Source organism: Gopherus evgoodei, chromosome 14, assembly GCF_007399415.2.
Source record: "Gopherus evgoodei ecotype Sinaloan lineage chromosome 14, rGopEvg1_v1.p, whole genome shotgun sequence".
In the NCBI taxonomy this organism is placed as follows: Eukaryota; Metazoa; Chordata; order Testudines; family Testudinidae; genus Gopherus; species Gopherus evgoodei.
Window position 1 is genome coordinate 4,744,739 of NC_044335.1, and position 13,513 is coordinate 4,758,251.

General features: G+C 38.4%; 2 protein-coding genes across 5 annotated transcripts in view; both read left to right on the top strand.

Annotated features, from left to right (window-relative positions):
- The window catches only part of LOC115635193 (tripartite motif-containing protein 55-like), a 72,841-nt gene that overhangs the window by 30,173 nt on the left and 29,155 nt on the right, over positions 1-13,513 (top strand). The window lies entirely within an intron of this gene.
- DNAJC5 (DnaJ heat shock protein family (Hsp40) member C5) overlaps positions 1-13,513 on the top strand; it is a 53,244-nt gene that overhangs the window by 27,803 nt on the left and 11,928 nt on the right. For 3 of the 4 annotated variants that reach the window (XM_030533126.1, XM_030533124.1, XM_030533123.1), the window contains one exon: positions 11,872-11,989. In XM_030533126.1, coding sequence (XP_030388986.1) covers positions 11,883-11,989 — 107 coding nt within the window. In that variant the 5' untranslated portion in view covers positions 11,872-11,882. Of the gene's footprint in view, positions 1-8,412; positions 8,509-11,871; positions 11,990-13,513 lie in introns of all 4 variants that reach the window. The other variant, XM_030533125.1, reaches the window with a different exon arrangement.

Consider the following 13,513-nt stretch of genomic DNA (forward strand, 5'->3'; position numbering starts at 1 on the left):
ATTTTCTATCTTTCCTACCAGCGGAATAGCTTGCTTTGGGGCCCTTAATAGTGTCCCTTTGAAAAACTGCCAACTCTCCTCAGTTTTTCCCCTCAGTTCTGATTCCCATGGGACCTTATCTCTCAAAACTGGGTGACTGGGCAACAAAATGGCAGATGAATCAATGCTGATAAATGCAAAGTAATGCACATTGGAAACGGAATCCAACTATACATATAAAATGATGGAATCTAAATTAGCTGTTACCACTCAAGAAAGAGATCTTGGAGTCATTGTGGATAGTTCTCTGAACATATCTGCTCAATGTGCAGCGGCAGCTGAAAAAGCGAACAGAACATTGGGAATCATTAAGAAAGGGATAGATAAGAAGACAGAAAAAAGCATATTACCTCTATATGAATCCATGGTATGCCCACATCTTGAATACTGCATGCAGATGTGGTCAGCCCATCTCAAAAAAGATATATTGAAAAGGTCAGAAGAGGGACAACAAAAATGAGTAGGGGCATGGAGCATCTGCCGTATGAGGAGACATTAATAAGACTGGGACTTTTCAGCTTGGAAAAGAGCCGACCAAGGGAGGATATGATAGAGGTCTATAAAATCATGCCTGATGTGGAGAAAGTAAATAAGGAAGTGTTGTTTATGCCTTCTCATAACACAAGAACTAGGGGTCACCAAATGAAATTAATAGCAGTGGGTTTAAAGCAAACAAAAGGAAGTATTTTTTTCACACAATGTACACTCAACCTGTGGAACTCCTTGCCAAAGGATGTTGTGAAGGCCAAGACTATAACAGGGTGCAAAAAAAGAACTAGATAAATTCATGGAGGATAGGTCTATCAATGGCTATTAGCCAGGATGGGCAGGGATGGTGTCCCTAGCCCAGAGGTCTTAAGCCAGCCCTCAAGCTCCCACTGGGGAGTGAGGTCTGGGAGTTGCCCCACTCCAGCTGGGGAGCAGGATTGGGGGGAGCTCCATGCTGCTGCTTCTGGAAGCAGCAGCATGGTCCCACTCCGGCAGCTACATGTAGGGGCGGCCAGGGGGCTCTGCTCTGCATGCTGCCCCCACCCCAAGCGCTGACCCTGCAGCTCCCATTGACCGGGAGCTGCAGTGAATGGGAGCTGCAGGGGCAGCGTGTGTCAACTATCAGTTTCTGCAAAAGCAAACAGGACACGTTATCTTTTTTGAATTTTAGGTAGTGTTGGAAAAGAAGGTTTTTTAATTGATTTTCAGAAAGAAACAATAAAAAATACAAAAAGGTAAATGACTTACAACCAGTATATGTATCTAAATACTGCATGCTTCACGAGATTGGCAATGTAATTGCATAAATCTAACACTTTACAACTTGTCAAAACTACAGAAACAATTATGAACCTGGAACCCTGATGCATATTCTAAGGACTGTTCATCAATCAGCACCTTTGAAAAGAGGTGAACATGAGAACTCTTTACTTTACTTCTTCTGTGTAACAGATTTTTTGGGTAATAATATGGCCAGGTTTTAGCACAGCACCAAAAGAATTCATACTAAGGACCACTTACATTAGAAACATAGAATCACAGAACTGGAAAGGACTTTGAGAAGTCATCTAATCCAGTCCCCTGCACTCATGGCAGAACTAAGTGTTATTTAAAGTCCATCCCTGACAGGTGTTTGTCTAACTTGCTCTTAAAAATTACCAATAATGAGATTCCAGAATCTCCCTAGGCAGTTTAGGAAAAATTTCCTGTCAGGGTAGAATAATGTCCAATTTAAACCACCTTTGTTTAAGCCCATTGCTTCTTGTCCTACCCTCAAAGGTTAACAAGATCATTTTTTATCCCTCCTCCTTGTAATATCCTTTTATGTACTTGAAAACTGTTATCATATTTCCCCCACCCTCCCCCAGTCGTCTTTTCTCTGGACTAAACAAACAGTTTTTTCAATCTTTCCTCATAGAAAATGTCTAGCGTACAACACTCCTGCTAATACATCTCAGAATGATGATCGCTTTTTTTGCAACAGTGTTGTACTCCTGACTCTCATTTAGTTTATGATTCACTGTGACCCCCAGATCCGTTTGTGCAGCACTCCTTCCTAGGCAGTCATTTCCCATTTTGTATGTGTGCAACTGATTGTTCTTTCTTAAGTGGAGTACTTTGCATTTGTCCTTATTGAATTTCATCCTATTTACTTCAGACTATTTCTCTAGTTTGTCCAGATCATTTTGAATTTAATCCTGTCCTCCAAAACACTTGCAACCCTGCCCAGCTTGGTATTGTACGCAAACCTTATAAGTGTACTCTCTATGCTATTATCTAAATCATAATCATTCTGCAGTAATCCAGTATCTGTCAAGGAAAGATTTGATTTGCATTAGTATGGTGGTTATTGAAGATGTTCATACATTCACAAATTTAATACATACATGCTGTCTGAATGTGATTCACTTTTGGCTGAGCAATTTACTCTCATGCATGCTATAAGAGAGACTCTGATACAGATAAAGTATTGCCAGGTGACTGGACTTCAAAGATGGTGATCAAAGGTACCAAGATTTGGTATGCAAAGGGTAAAACTCAGTTTGATAGTGCAGAATCCAAGTCTAGAGTTGGGTATATTAAAGGTATTGAGATGGATTTAACTGTGTTAATGAAATCGGGCCTTTTAGGATTTGACAGTTGTGTAAACGTGTAACTGACCTTTTGATTTCTGTGTGAATTGTAAAAGTAGAACTATTATATTTGCGAACATTTACCTTGCAGCAACAGTAGAGCTATTTCTGGTAATCTGGATTCTAAACCAGAGGTACTAATTTTGTAAATTGCTTGGTTGGCACTTCAGGGAATTAATTCTAACAACACTGATTTGTTAGTGCTTTAAATCTGAAAAATTTAAATACAGTGAGAAACTTGATTTGCTTAGTTTTCTCAGTTCCCCAATCTGCTGTATTATGTGGGTCTTTTAGTGTGGGAATGGGTTTTAACAAAAAAGAAGAGATGTTCTGATGGCTCTTCACTTTAAAAAAGAATATTTGAGTTCCTGTAGGGATCCAACTAATCATCAGAGCATCAGTGAGGAATTGAAATGGCTGTTTAGATAAATTTATATCTGACATAATACACTTAAAAATATCTGGGTTCAGAGTAGCAGCCGTGTTAGTCTGTATCTGCAAAAAGAACAGGAGTGCTTCTGGCACCTTAGAGACTAACAAATTTATTTGAGCATAAGCTTTCATGGGCTACAGCCCACTTAATCGGATGCATAGAATGGAACATACAGGAAGATATTTATACATACAGAGAACATGAAAAGGTGAAAGTAGCCATACCAACTGTAAGAGGCCAATCAATTGAGATGAGCTATCATCAGCAGGAGGAAAAAAACTTTTGAAGTGATAATCGAGATGACCCGTAGATGGTGTGAGGATACTTAACATGGGGAAATAGATTCAGTTAGTGTAATGGCCCAGCCAATCCCAATCTCTGTTCAAACCTAAGTTAATTGTATCTAATTTGCATATTAATTCAAGTTCAGCAGTCTCTCTATTTGGAGTCTGTTTTTGATTTTTTATTGTAAAATTGTCACCTTCAAGTCCCTCACTGAGTGGTTAGAGAGGTTGAAGTGTTCTCCCACTGGTTTTTGAATGTTATGATTCCTGATGTCAGATTTGTGTCCATTTATTCTTTTGCATAGAGATATATGAAATATCTAATTAACATAAACACACAGAATTTTAATGAACAAACCCCCAGTGAGAATGTGTTTAGCACAGCAAAAAATACATAGGCATACTTTTCAGTAGAGGTGACTAACACATGATGATGTTCTTGGTATCTAGTGTGCAGATGGTTAAAAGTGATGCTGTTTAATCCAAGGGATTACCTGTCTTTGTAGCCTTCTGAGCGAAACCTCTTCAGGGAATCCTACCTGATTAGAATATGTAGCAGATGGCGGATGAGTGTGTGGGTGTGCCACACTTTTTAAAGATACAGAGCATCTCTTAATATTGTTAATCAGAATACTTGAAAGGGAAGATTCTGTAGAATAGACAATAATGTGGTGCATTCAGTTTTACAGTGTGTGGTAACCTACACTTGGGGGACGTCAGCCTTTTAAAAAGTAAAACTCTTGCTGTGATGCTTGCAAAAGTCTCTTTGACCATGGTTAGGCTGCAAGTAAAAAATTCAAACTACAGGAAACCGCTTAACTTATTCTTATACTGATGTGTGTTGATTATAATTTCAGTAATACTTGTCTCTGTTTAATTGAAGCTTATAAAGTTTGTGTTTCACCAGTCTCATCTTTTGAATTAACTCTGAGTAGCCATCTGAATAAAGAACTTGTTAATTGTAACTAGTAAATATTTTTATAATTGCAGTAATCAATCAGGTTACACTTTGTCACTGACTTTACTAATACCTCATTTATAGGCCTGTATGTTAATTGCATTTCAGTCTTGAAAAATAAATACAAATAGCAGTCATTTACTCCAGGTTCTGAACTTTGTTAATTTTCAGATGCTTTAGTCATTTTCAGCCCCAAACTTTTAAAGATGATAAACTATCATTCTCCTTCTACACCCATATTTTTCTTTATTCTTTATTTATAGGCAAGGCTATAAATAAACACGCATAGGCTGGTTTCAGATTGGTTTCAGATTTGTTTCAACTTTATTAACCCTATCTCCAACTATGGAGCAGTTACTAAATGTGATTTGGGTCAGTATACATTTGTGACCTATGCTGGTGTGGGACCAGCTGTATAGATCTGTTCATATTGGTTACTGGTGAGTCCCACCACATATTTGGCTGCTGATACCACAGTAATGATTCAACCTGCTGTAGTAAGATTTTTGTGCAAGTATATGCCCTTTCATTGTAAGTGGTGCAGCTTCGTCATGTGGATGCTATAAAATTCAGCCATCTTACTTCATATGCACAGTGAGGGTAGGTTACTAGATCCAGTAGTTCCCCCACAATCATTCTCTGACAAGGTTTCACTTTGCTTGATTAGGGTCATAGTGTGTTGAATACATGTGGCACTTTTTTTTAAAATCATCTTTAGATTGCCAGTAAAGGTAAAAACCTACTTGATAGACCCATTCCTTCAAGAGCTAAATTAGTGTTTAAAATGTTAATGGGCCAAACCTTCCTGAGGCACTCAGATCTAAATTCCACAGATCTCTGCGGGAAAGTTTGTAAAAGAAGTAATGGGACAGTGAGAGGTGGTAAAGAAGTTTCACTTAAGATGAAAGTGCCCACTGATGAGTACACCACAAAAGAAACTAGACAAAAGGGGAACTTGTAGGAAAGGTGCAAGGAGAAGGTGTTCGTCCTCAGGTGAAAAGGGCAGGAGAATTCCTTACAGTCAGTGGGGTACTGGTCAGTATCATTAGCTAGCTACCAGATTGATAGATTCAGGACCAGTAACCCCGACCTCGGCAGTAAGACTATTCTTAGGATATGTCTATACTGCAATCGGTGTGATTGCAGTTTGTGTAGGCATATCAGTGCTAGCTTTAACCTAGCTAATGTGGCTAAAAATAGCAGTGAAGATGCAGCAGCATGAATGAGGAACGTGAGTATTCCCCGGGGGATCAGGCAGGCTTGTATAACTTGTGCCATGGCTGCATCTTCACTGCTATTTTTAGCTTCACTAGCTAGATTAAAGCTGGCATGGGTATACCTATATGAGCTGCCATTATATCTCTAGTTGCGGTGTGCTAGAGGGGGCAGGGTAGGCTACAGCCAGGTTGGCTAGTGCCTGCAGATGGGGGGAGCAGCTGCACCAAAGGTCTCTTGTATGGCTGACTGTGTCATATAACACACTCTTCCTGAAAGTTTCTCCTACTTTTCATGCAGCCTAAGATAATGCCCAAATAAACAAATCTGCTGTACTTTGTGCCCAAGCATTTAAGAATTTTCTTCACACATTGAGACCTTTGATGGTTTACCACTATTCTTTTTCAGAAAATTACGGGTTCTTTCCTTCCCTGCACCCACATTTTACTCTTGTGTGTTTATCTCTTGCATCCCAGTTTCTTAAAGAAAATATTTTAGGAATGCATGTGTTTTAGTCACTGAATATTGTCTATCAAGGAAGCTAGAAATCAGTACATTCATTAATTTCTTAAAGCTGCTAATTATTAGAATAAAGGAAATTAAATATCAGGTTGCTGGTTTAGCAGAGAGGATCAACACAGAGAAATTGCCCTGAAAATAGTTTAACGAAGTGTAGGGCAAGTTTGAAAGACCAAATGGACAAACGTGGTTAATCCTTGACACTGACATAAGCAGGCAGGGCCTAAAACCCCAAATGGCTTGTGGTCATTGACTGACAGATTGGTTCAGGTTATATATGTGCTTTAATTATGCTTGTTAATGGCATTTGAATTCTTACTGGAATACTGGTTTTGGATTAAATTTTCACATAAAACTTATCAGTTTGTAAATAACAATAAAAATGTATCAAACTATCAACAAAATATATAGCATTGTTTATTTTGTATATTTTTCGTCTTTCAGAAAACTATACTGAATGCTTATTGTAGATAGCAAGATTCTTAATATGATTTGTGATTTTTCATAATCTTTCCCTTTTATTTTTCATAAAAATAGCATATGCAGATATCAGAGCAAAACTGTAACACATTTTTAACATCTAACTTGTTTTCTCATGTGACGCATTTGTCTGAATACCACTTAAAAGAATTTCAACGTTATCTTCAGTTAATTCAAAGGTACCACCAAGAAGTACCCAGGAAGTAATGAAGTAAATAACTTCTTAAAGCTTATTTCATATAAAACTTATTGGTGACTTTTACAACTAATTACATTTTGAAAACATTAAGTCTTTGATTCTGTTCTCAGGCTTCCTGTCGCAGTGATGTTGCGGGAGTCTTTTCTTGAGAGGTCTCCTCATTTGTGTAGAGAAACACTCATTCTGGTTCCAGTTTCTCTGGACCCAGCATCTGTAGCAGGGGAATAGCTGTATTACCATAGTGAGAGAACCTAAAAAATATTTAAAGAATTAAGAGAGGGAGAATGGCATTTATATCTATTTTTGGCAGAGTCCATGCTGCAGTCAAATAGTGTTGAACCACCTGTCTAGAAATCAGGGAAAGTTCTTCTGTCCCTGCCAGTTGGTCAATTATTCCCATGCATCAGCATACCTATCTATGTGTAGCAGTAGATCCAGTGTTTTGTGAGGCAAATTAGCAAGAGTTCTTGCTAGGCAACACAAGGCTGTCTGTATTTGTACTGACTGATCAGATGAGAAATGGCAACTAGTATTTGATGTCTGGTGTATCCCCCAAAAGTGGATTATTTACGTTGCTAATATACACTTGTAAAGTAATAATAATATGACTCCATCCTTCTGTCTTTGTTCAACAGTACTGAATTTCAGATTTGCTGTACACAATGTTTTATAAGAGGGACTCTAATGCAACTGTTCTAGTTTTACAACTGGAGCTGTGCTGCCGTTCCCCCCCCAGTGATACTCATGCAGGACTCTCGTTAATATCAATAGTAGTTACATATGCAGCAAGGGGAACCCTAAATATTTTAGCACTTGCTATGTGTGAGGCTTTTTTGTTTGCTGTGCTGTGATATCTAGCCCAAGAAAGAAGCAGACCATAATTTTTGGTTTCAAAATACAGCTCTGGGGCTGCTGGGTTTGTAGAGGGAAAAGTTATTAATTTTTTTTTCTTAGGGAAGAAGTATTTCAAAATTAAAATGTCTGCTCTGTTCACAGCATTTTAAAAATTCTTTTATGTCTTCAGTCTTTCTAATGTGAAATGTCTAGATCAACAGTAAATCTTTACTACCAGCATATTATGTACATTTATGTACAGGAGACACATGGAAAGTGCACACTTCTGTTTCTTCCTCTGTAACTTGTAATTGTAATCATGGAGGGAAAACTACGTTGTATTGAAGTAGACTAACAGAAATTTGTAAACTAGATTAGTGAGGTTGAAATAAGAACTTGATGAGTGTTCAGAAGCAGCTTTATAGAGACATTCTGATAAAGACTAATTGCCTCAACACTCTTTTAGAAACATGTCTAAATGATAATTAAACAGTGAAACTGAAATTTAGATGTAGTTATCTTAATTAGCTATTACAATATCCTGCTTCATAGGTGGAAGAAACCAGCCACCTGAGCATTGTGTTCTTTTTTCACCGCTACCACTACAATTTAAAACCAGAATGATTGTTCATTGTCATTTTTGTTCGCCTTGTATCTTGTTGGTGTGTATGCAGATAAAGGAATTTGCAGAATTCTTGTGCTTTTGTTTTAATTTTGCTGTCTCAAGTGTTTGTTTTCTCCGTTGGACTCTGCAACTAAGAGACACAGTGCCCCGGAGTGGAATAGAACATGATTTGAGGGTACTAGGAGATTCTCTGCTGTGGTTTCAGGCTTGATGATTTTGCCTATGGGATGGAAATCCATCCAGTCCTTTCTGTGGAATTGACCATGAAAACCAAGTGATGAAAGCTGCAACCTCTCAAACGGTATTTGTTTTATATTATCTTCTATGAGCTGAAATTACGCATTTCACTGTAGAAGGTAAAGGGTTTAACTGGAAGAGTGTGTGAGGCTTTAAATACCCATTTCAAAGGCCTATTTAATCTGGTGTGGGTTAGTTGTAATGACATAATCCAAAAATAAATCTCTCTATGCTCATCCTTGCTCCAGGGCTGCAGCTAAAGGATGGCAAATGCTAATCTCCTAATGTTAGGGCCATGACGTATTTGTCAATGGTTTGCCACAGCGTAGAATTCCATTGGGGGTTTTCAGATTTGTATGTGGACTGAGAGGTTAAGTCAGGTTCAAATATTTTCATTCAACTAGAACAGCGGTAGGCAACCTATGGCACGGGTGCCGAAGGTGGCACGCGAGCTGATTTTCAGTGGCACTCTCACTGCCCTGGTCCTGGCCACCAGTCCGGGGGGGCTCTGCATTTTAATTTAATTTTAAATGAAGCTTCTTAAACATTTTAAAAACTTTATTTACTTTACATACAACAATAGTTTAGTTAGATGTTATAGACTTATAGGAAAAGACCTTCTAAAAACATTAAAATGTATTACTGCCATACAAAACCATACAAGTGAATAAATGAAGACTTGACACACCACTTCAGAAAGGCTGCTGACCCCTGAACTAGAATATATATTACATGGTTTGGCCCTTAAATGTACACCCTTAAAGGGGAGACTGCCTCCTACCTAATGGTCAGGCAAACTCTCTCTCCTCCCCACTCCTTTCCAAAATCCTTCAAAGGAAATAGTTTAAATAAAATAAAAAAGCCACGCACCCCCAACCACAACCATATAATGGCCTGCTAATGTACATGAAGTATAAGGGGGTGTGAGGTGGGGGGAACCTTAGTTGGACTAATTTTATATTTCTTTACTTTTAAATGAGTCATCTAATGGGTAGTGGTATCCTCTGGTTGCCAAGAGATTATTCAGTTGGACCTGAAGCCACCCCTGTTTATCTCATTTCTGTATTCCTATCAGTGTCTGATCACCTGAGTTCTCCCATGCAACTGTCCCAACCTGAGGTTGCGTTAGCAATACCACTTGAGGAAGGGCAGTCCCTTTCCCAGTGAGTAGCTCCAATGCCATTACCAGAAATTTATGAAGCACATGAAATAAGTGAATGTTAATTTTTTTCCAAGGGAGGTAAGAGATGGGAATACTGTAATACTTAAAACTAGTATTTGCATATTCAGTATAATAAAATGAAAGAAGATATTTACTGTTTATCCATTCCAAGTTTATAGAAGTGTGACATGCAGTGTAAGTACTAGCAGACAACTCCTCTATTTTCTTAAGTGGATTGGCTGAGCAGATTGGATAGGACCACAGGACCACAGGAGTGGCATCTTCACCCAGCGGTCTTTCACTCAATAATCAGAGCCCTAGGTCACCTATCACTCAACCTCTTTGCTTCCATATTCAACCTGAAGATTTCCCATTTCTTCTCTAGGGCCACGTCCAGACTAGGGTATTAAAATCGATTTTAGATACGCAACTTCAGCTACGTGACTAACGTAGCTGAAGTCGGATTTCTAAAATCGAGGTACTCACCCGTCCAGACGGCGCGGCATCGATGTCCGCAGCTCTCCATGTCGATTCCAGAACTCCGGGTTGATGGAGTTCCGGAATCGATGTAAGCGCGCTTGGGGATCGATACATCACATCCAGACTAGACGCGATATATCGATCCCCGAGCAATCGATTTTAACCCACCGCGGGTTAGTCTGGACTTGGGCTACGTGAAGGAACTGCTGACCCCGTAGCCACATATATGCTTTCTTGTCCGTGGCTAGAAGGATTGCTGTATCCTTTCCTCTTGGTTGCAGTACTCCTCGAGACAATTCAAAGAATAAAGGAAAGGGCAGAGTAATTCCAGTGGCCCCTGTTTGGTCAATAAGGCCGTCCCTGGTTTTCAGATGTAATTGAGATGGCATCTTACTATCCGCTACTTCTCCCACACAGGAAGGATCTTCTATTGCAGGCGGCTAAAACAAGGATAGACAGAGGATCTCAGATGAGCATTTTAACTTCTAGGAAAGGATTAACAAATAGGACATATTTGAGAACTTGGTTTAGATGTAAGACCTGATGTGAAGATTTCATGTAGAACTGACCAAGAAAAAGGCAAATAATGTATTGGAATTTCTGCAGAGAGGTCTTGCATTTGCTCTTGACATTTTCAGTTGCCATGCATTAGGCCAGAATTAATACCTGCTCTGCTGCAAGAAATCTTACTATTAAGTTTCTGGTGTTTCAGTAAACTGCTAATCCTTTGAGATTTTAATACATGAGCAACAGCTGTAAAAGCATCTTGAACTGATGGAGTTTGCAAGGGGATAGCCACTCCCACCTTGTCCTGATGGATCTGATTCTGCAATAGAAAACCACGGTAAACAGTCTGATCTCAGTGGAGAGGCCAGGGATTTAGTGAGCAGGGAAGAGATTGAACTAGTCCCAGCCGTGTGTGTGTGTGTGTGTGTGTGTGTGTGTGAGAGAGATCAGGGTGAGGATTGACATACATTGTTGGAATGATGTGGTGAAGTTTACACTGCACTGTGCATGCTATGGGTGACCAGAGGAATTCGTCTGTTCAGGGCTGTCAATCTGACACCTTTCTTGAGTCTTTAAAGTTCATTTAACCAAGGCAAGTAATTTATTATTTGTATTATCAGCACCTAGGAGCCCTTGTCATGGACCAGGACTCCATTATGCTAGGCACAGTACAAACACAGAACAAAAAGATGATCTCAGCACACAAGCAGCCTAATTATTGTCAGGTTTTTTGTAGGCATTGTGGAAAAGGAGAGTTTTTAAGGAGGGATTTGGAGGAGGATAATGAGGTAGTTTTATGAACATTTAATATATTTACATCAGCTGTTTACCTCAATTCGTTTCATGGTTCTATAGCATCTGACTTGTTCCATTTTATTACCTGGATTATAAATGAATGTGTTTAAGTAGAGTCTGAGTATATGTTCTATCATCGTGTTTATGTTGAGCCCCAGCTTCTGTTTTTTCCCAGTTCCAGAAATGTGTAGTGATTTTGATTTGCCTAGATTTATCCTGATAGTTTTAGTTATTTTCACTGACACTGCAAAGCTGCCAGATCTATGAAAGCAAGGTAAAGAGTTTTGTTTTGAACTTTTAGTATCTCTTCAAAGCCCACTTATAGTTTTTTAAAGAAAAGATTAAAGCTCAGATAACTCTAGTGGAGTTGACAGTTAATCATTTAATGAAGTCAGAGGTCTGGACTTTGGTTATAAGCATCTTTGTTTTAGATGAAATTTTCAGTAGCTCTGTCCTAATGCATGGGGGGTTTCTTCCACTCAGGTTAGTTCAGCATGGCAGACCAGAGGCAACGTTCGCTGTCTACCTCTGGAGAATCATTGTACCATGTTCTAGGACTGGACAAGAATGCCACTTCCGATGATATTAAAAAGTCATACAGGTAAAGTTTCAAAAGTCTGGTCCCTGACACTTCACAGAGCATGTTTGCTAACCTTTTCAGATAGAATGTCATGTTCAGTGTTACGTAGTCTGTGCTTGTATTTATCAGTACTCCTTAGAAGAAAAAATATCTGCACTGAAAACCTCTAGTTTCATTTTATGTCAACTGGGGTGAGACCATATAGAGTGTTTCACATGAGCTGTTAACAAATTTTGAAAATTCAGATACTGGAATTAAACTGTTTGCTTTTTTAATAATTGAATTCTTGCAGATCATTTCTTTCAGTGTTTAATTTAATCATGTTAACAAATGTGTAGGCAACTGTGTCAAAAGTTAAACTCTTCGCCTAGAAGTTATGCAGTTTCTTGCCAGCCCAACAAGAAGCATAATTGTGTCCAGTCATGTCTAATTCCCTGAGCAAAGGAACATGCACTAAAGATACAAATGATGTACATTAACTTTTGTATCAGCAATGTATTTTAGTGTCTGTAAAAATCAGTTCACATTTTTCACATTAAACTTGAAATACTGATTTTTTTAAAATCCAGGTTTGACTTTTAACCTTAAAAAACAAACACACAAACCTGAAACAGCTTTGCATTGTCCAATTTTTTAATTTTTTTTTTTTTTTGGAGGTGGGAGACATAGTACTGTTCTTGTGTTTAATTGCTGCTCATAAATATTGTGCTACAGTTCAGTATGGTTATAGGTAGCAAATGGCAGTGGCTTGAACATTACACTAGGGGTCAATAGCAATCTTTGCTTGTGGATGCTCGAAATAAAAGTTTTCCTTTTATTTTTGTCACTTTAATTTTGCCTTTTTGAAAAAAAAATGTTACTTTTGTGGTACTAATATTTACATGAAGGTAAAGATGACTCACAAGTATCCAAAGATTACATAAAATGCTCTCAAAATTAATTGAAAATTGACACAGTAAAAGCTATTAGTCTAACACATGAAACAAGTTTTACCTTACTGGGAAAATGACAAACAGTTTTTCTTGAGCATGATCACTTGTAAGTTAGTTTTTGTAAGGAAAATGAAGCTGCTTGTGTAGTTTGTTTTACAGACTGTCCTCCTATGACCACATGCTTCCTGTTCTGTTCGTGTTTATAAATTTTAGACTTATTCCCTCATTTCATTTCTCTAGAAAAGCAGATCTCTTTCCCAGCCCCACTACACAATGATGGTTTCACATGAATGATGGTGATGTAATCTGTGTTAAACTACAGAACATTGTGTAGTGGAGCCATCATCTCAGAACTGCTTCACCGTCCCATGAACTTATTATAGAATGTATATATAGGAAATGGGAAACATCATCTTTATTTAACATAAAGATGCAGGAGTAAGTCTGTTTTATAGATTGTTTGTTTGGAATCTGTGGTATAGCTCAGTAAATATAAAATCTGTCTCTTCACTGGGACTGTGGCATTACTGGTGAAACCGGGAAATAGCCCTCCAAGTAACATTTCCATTTCTAGGATCAAAGTTTCTAGTACATGCTCATCTTAAATGTGCAC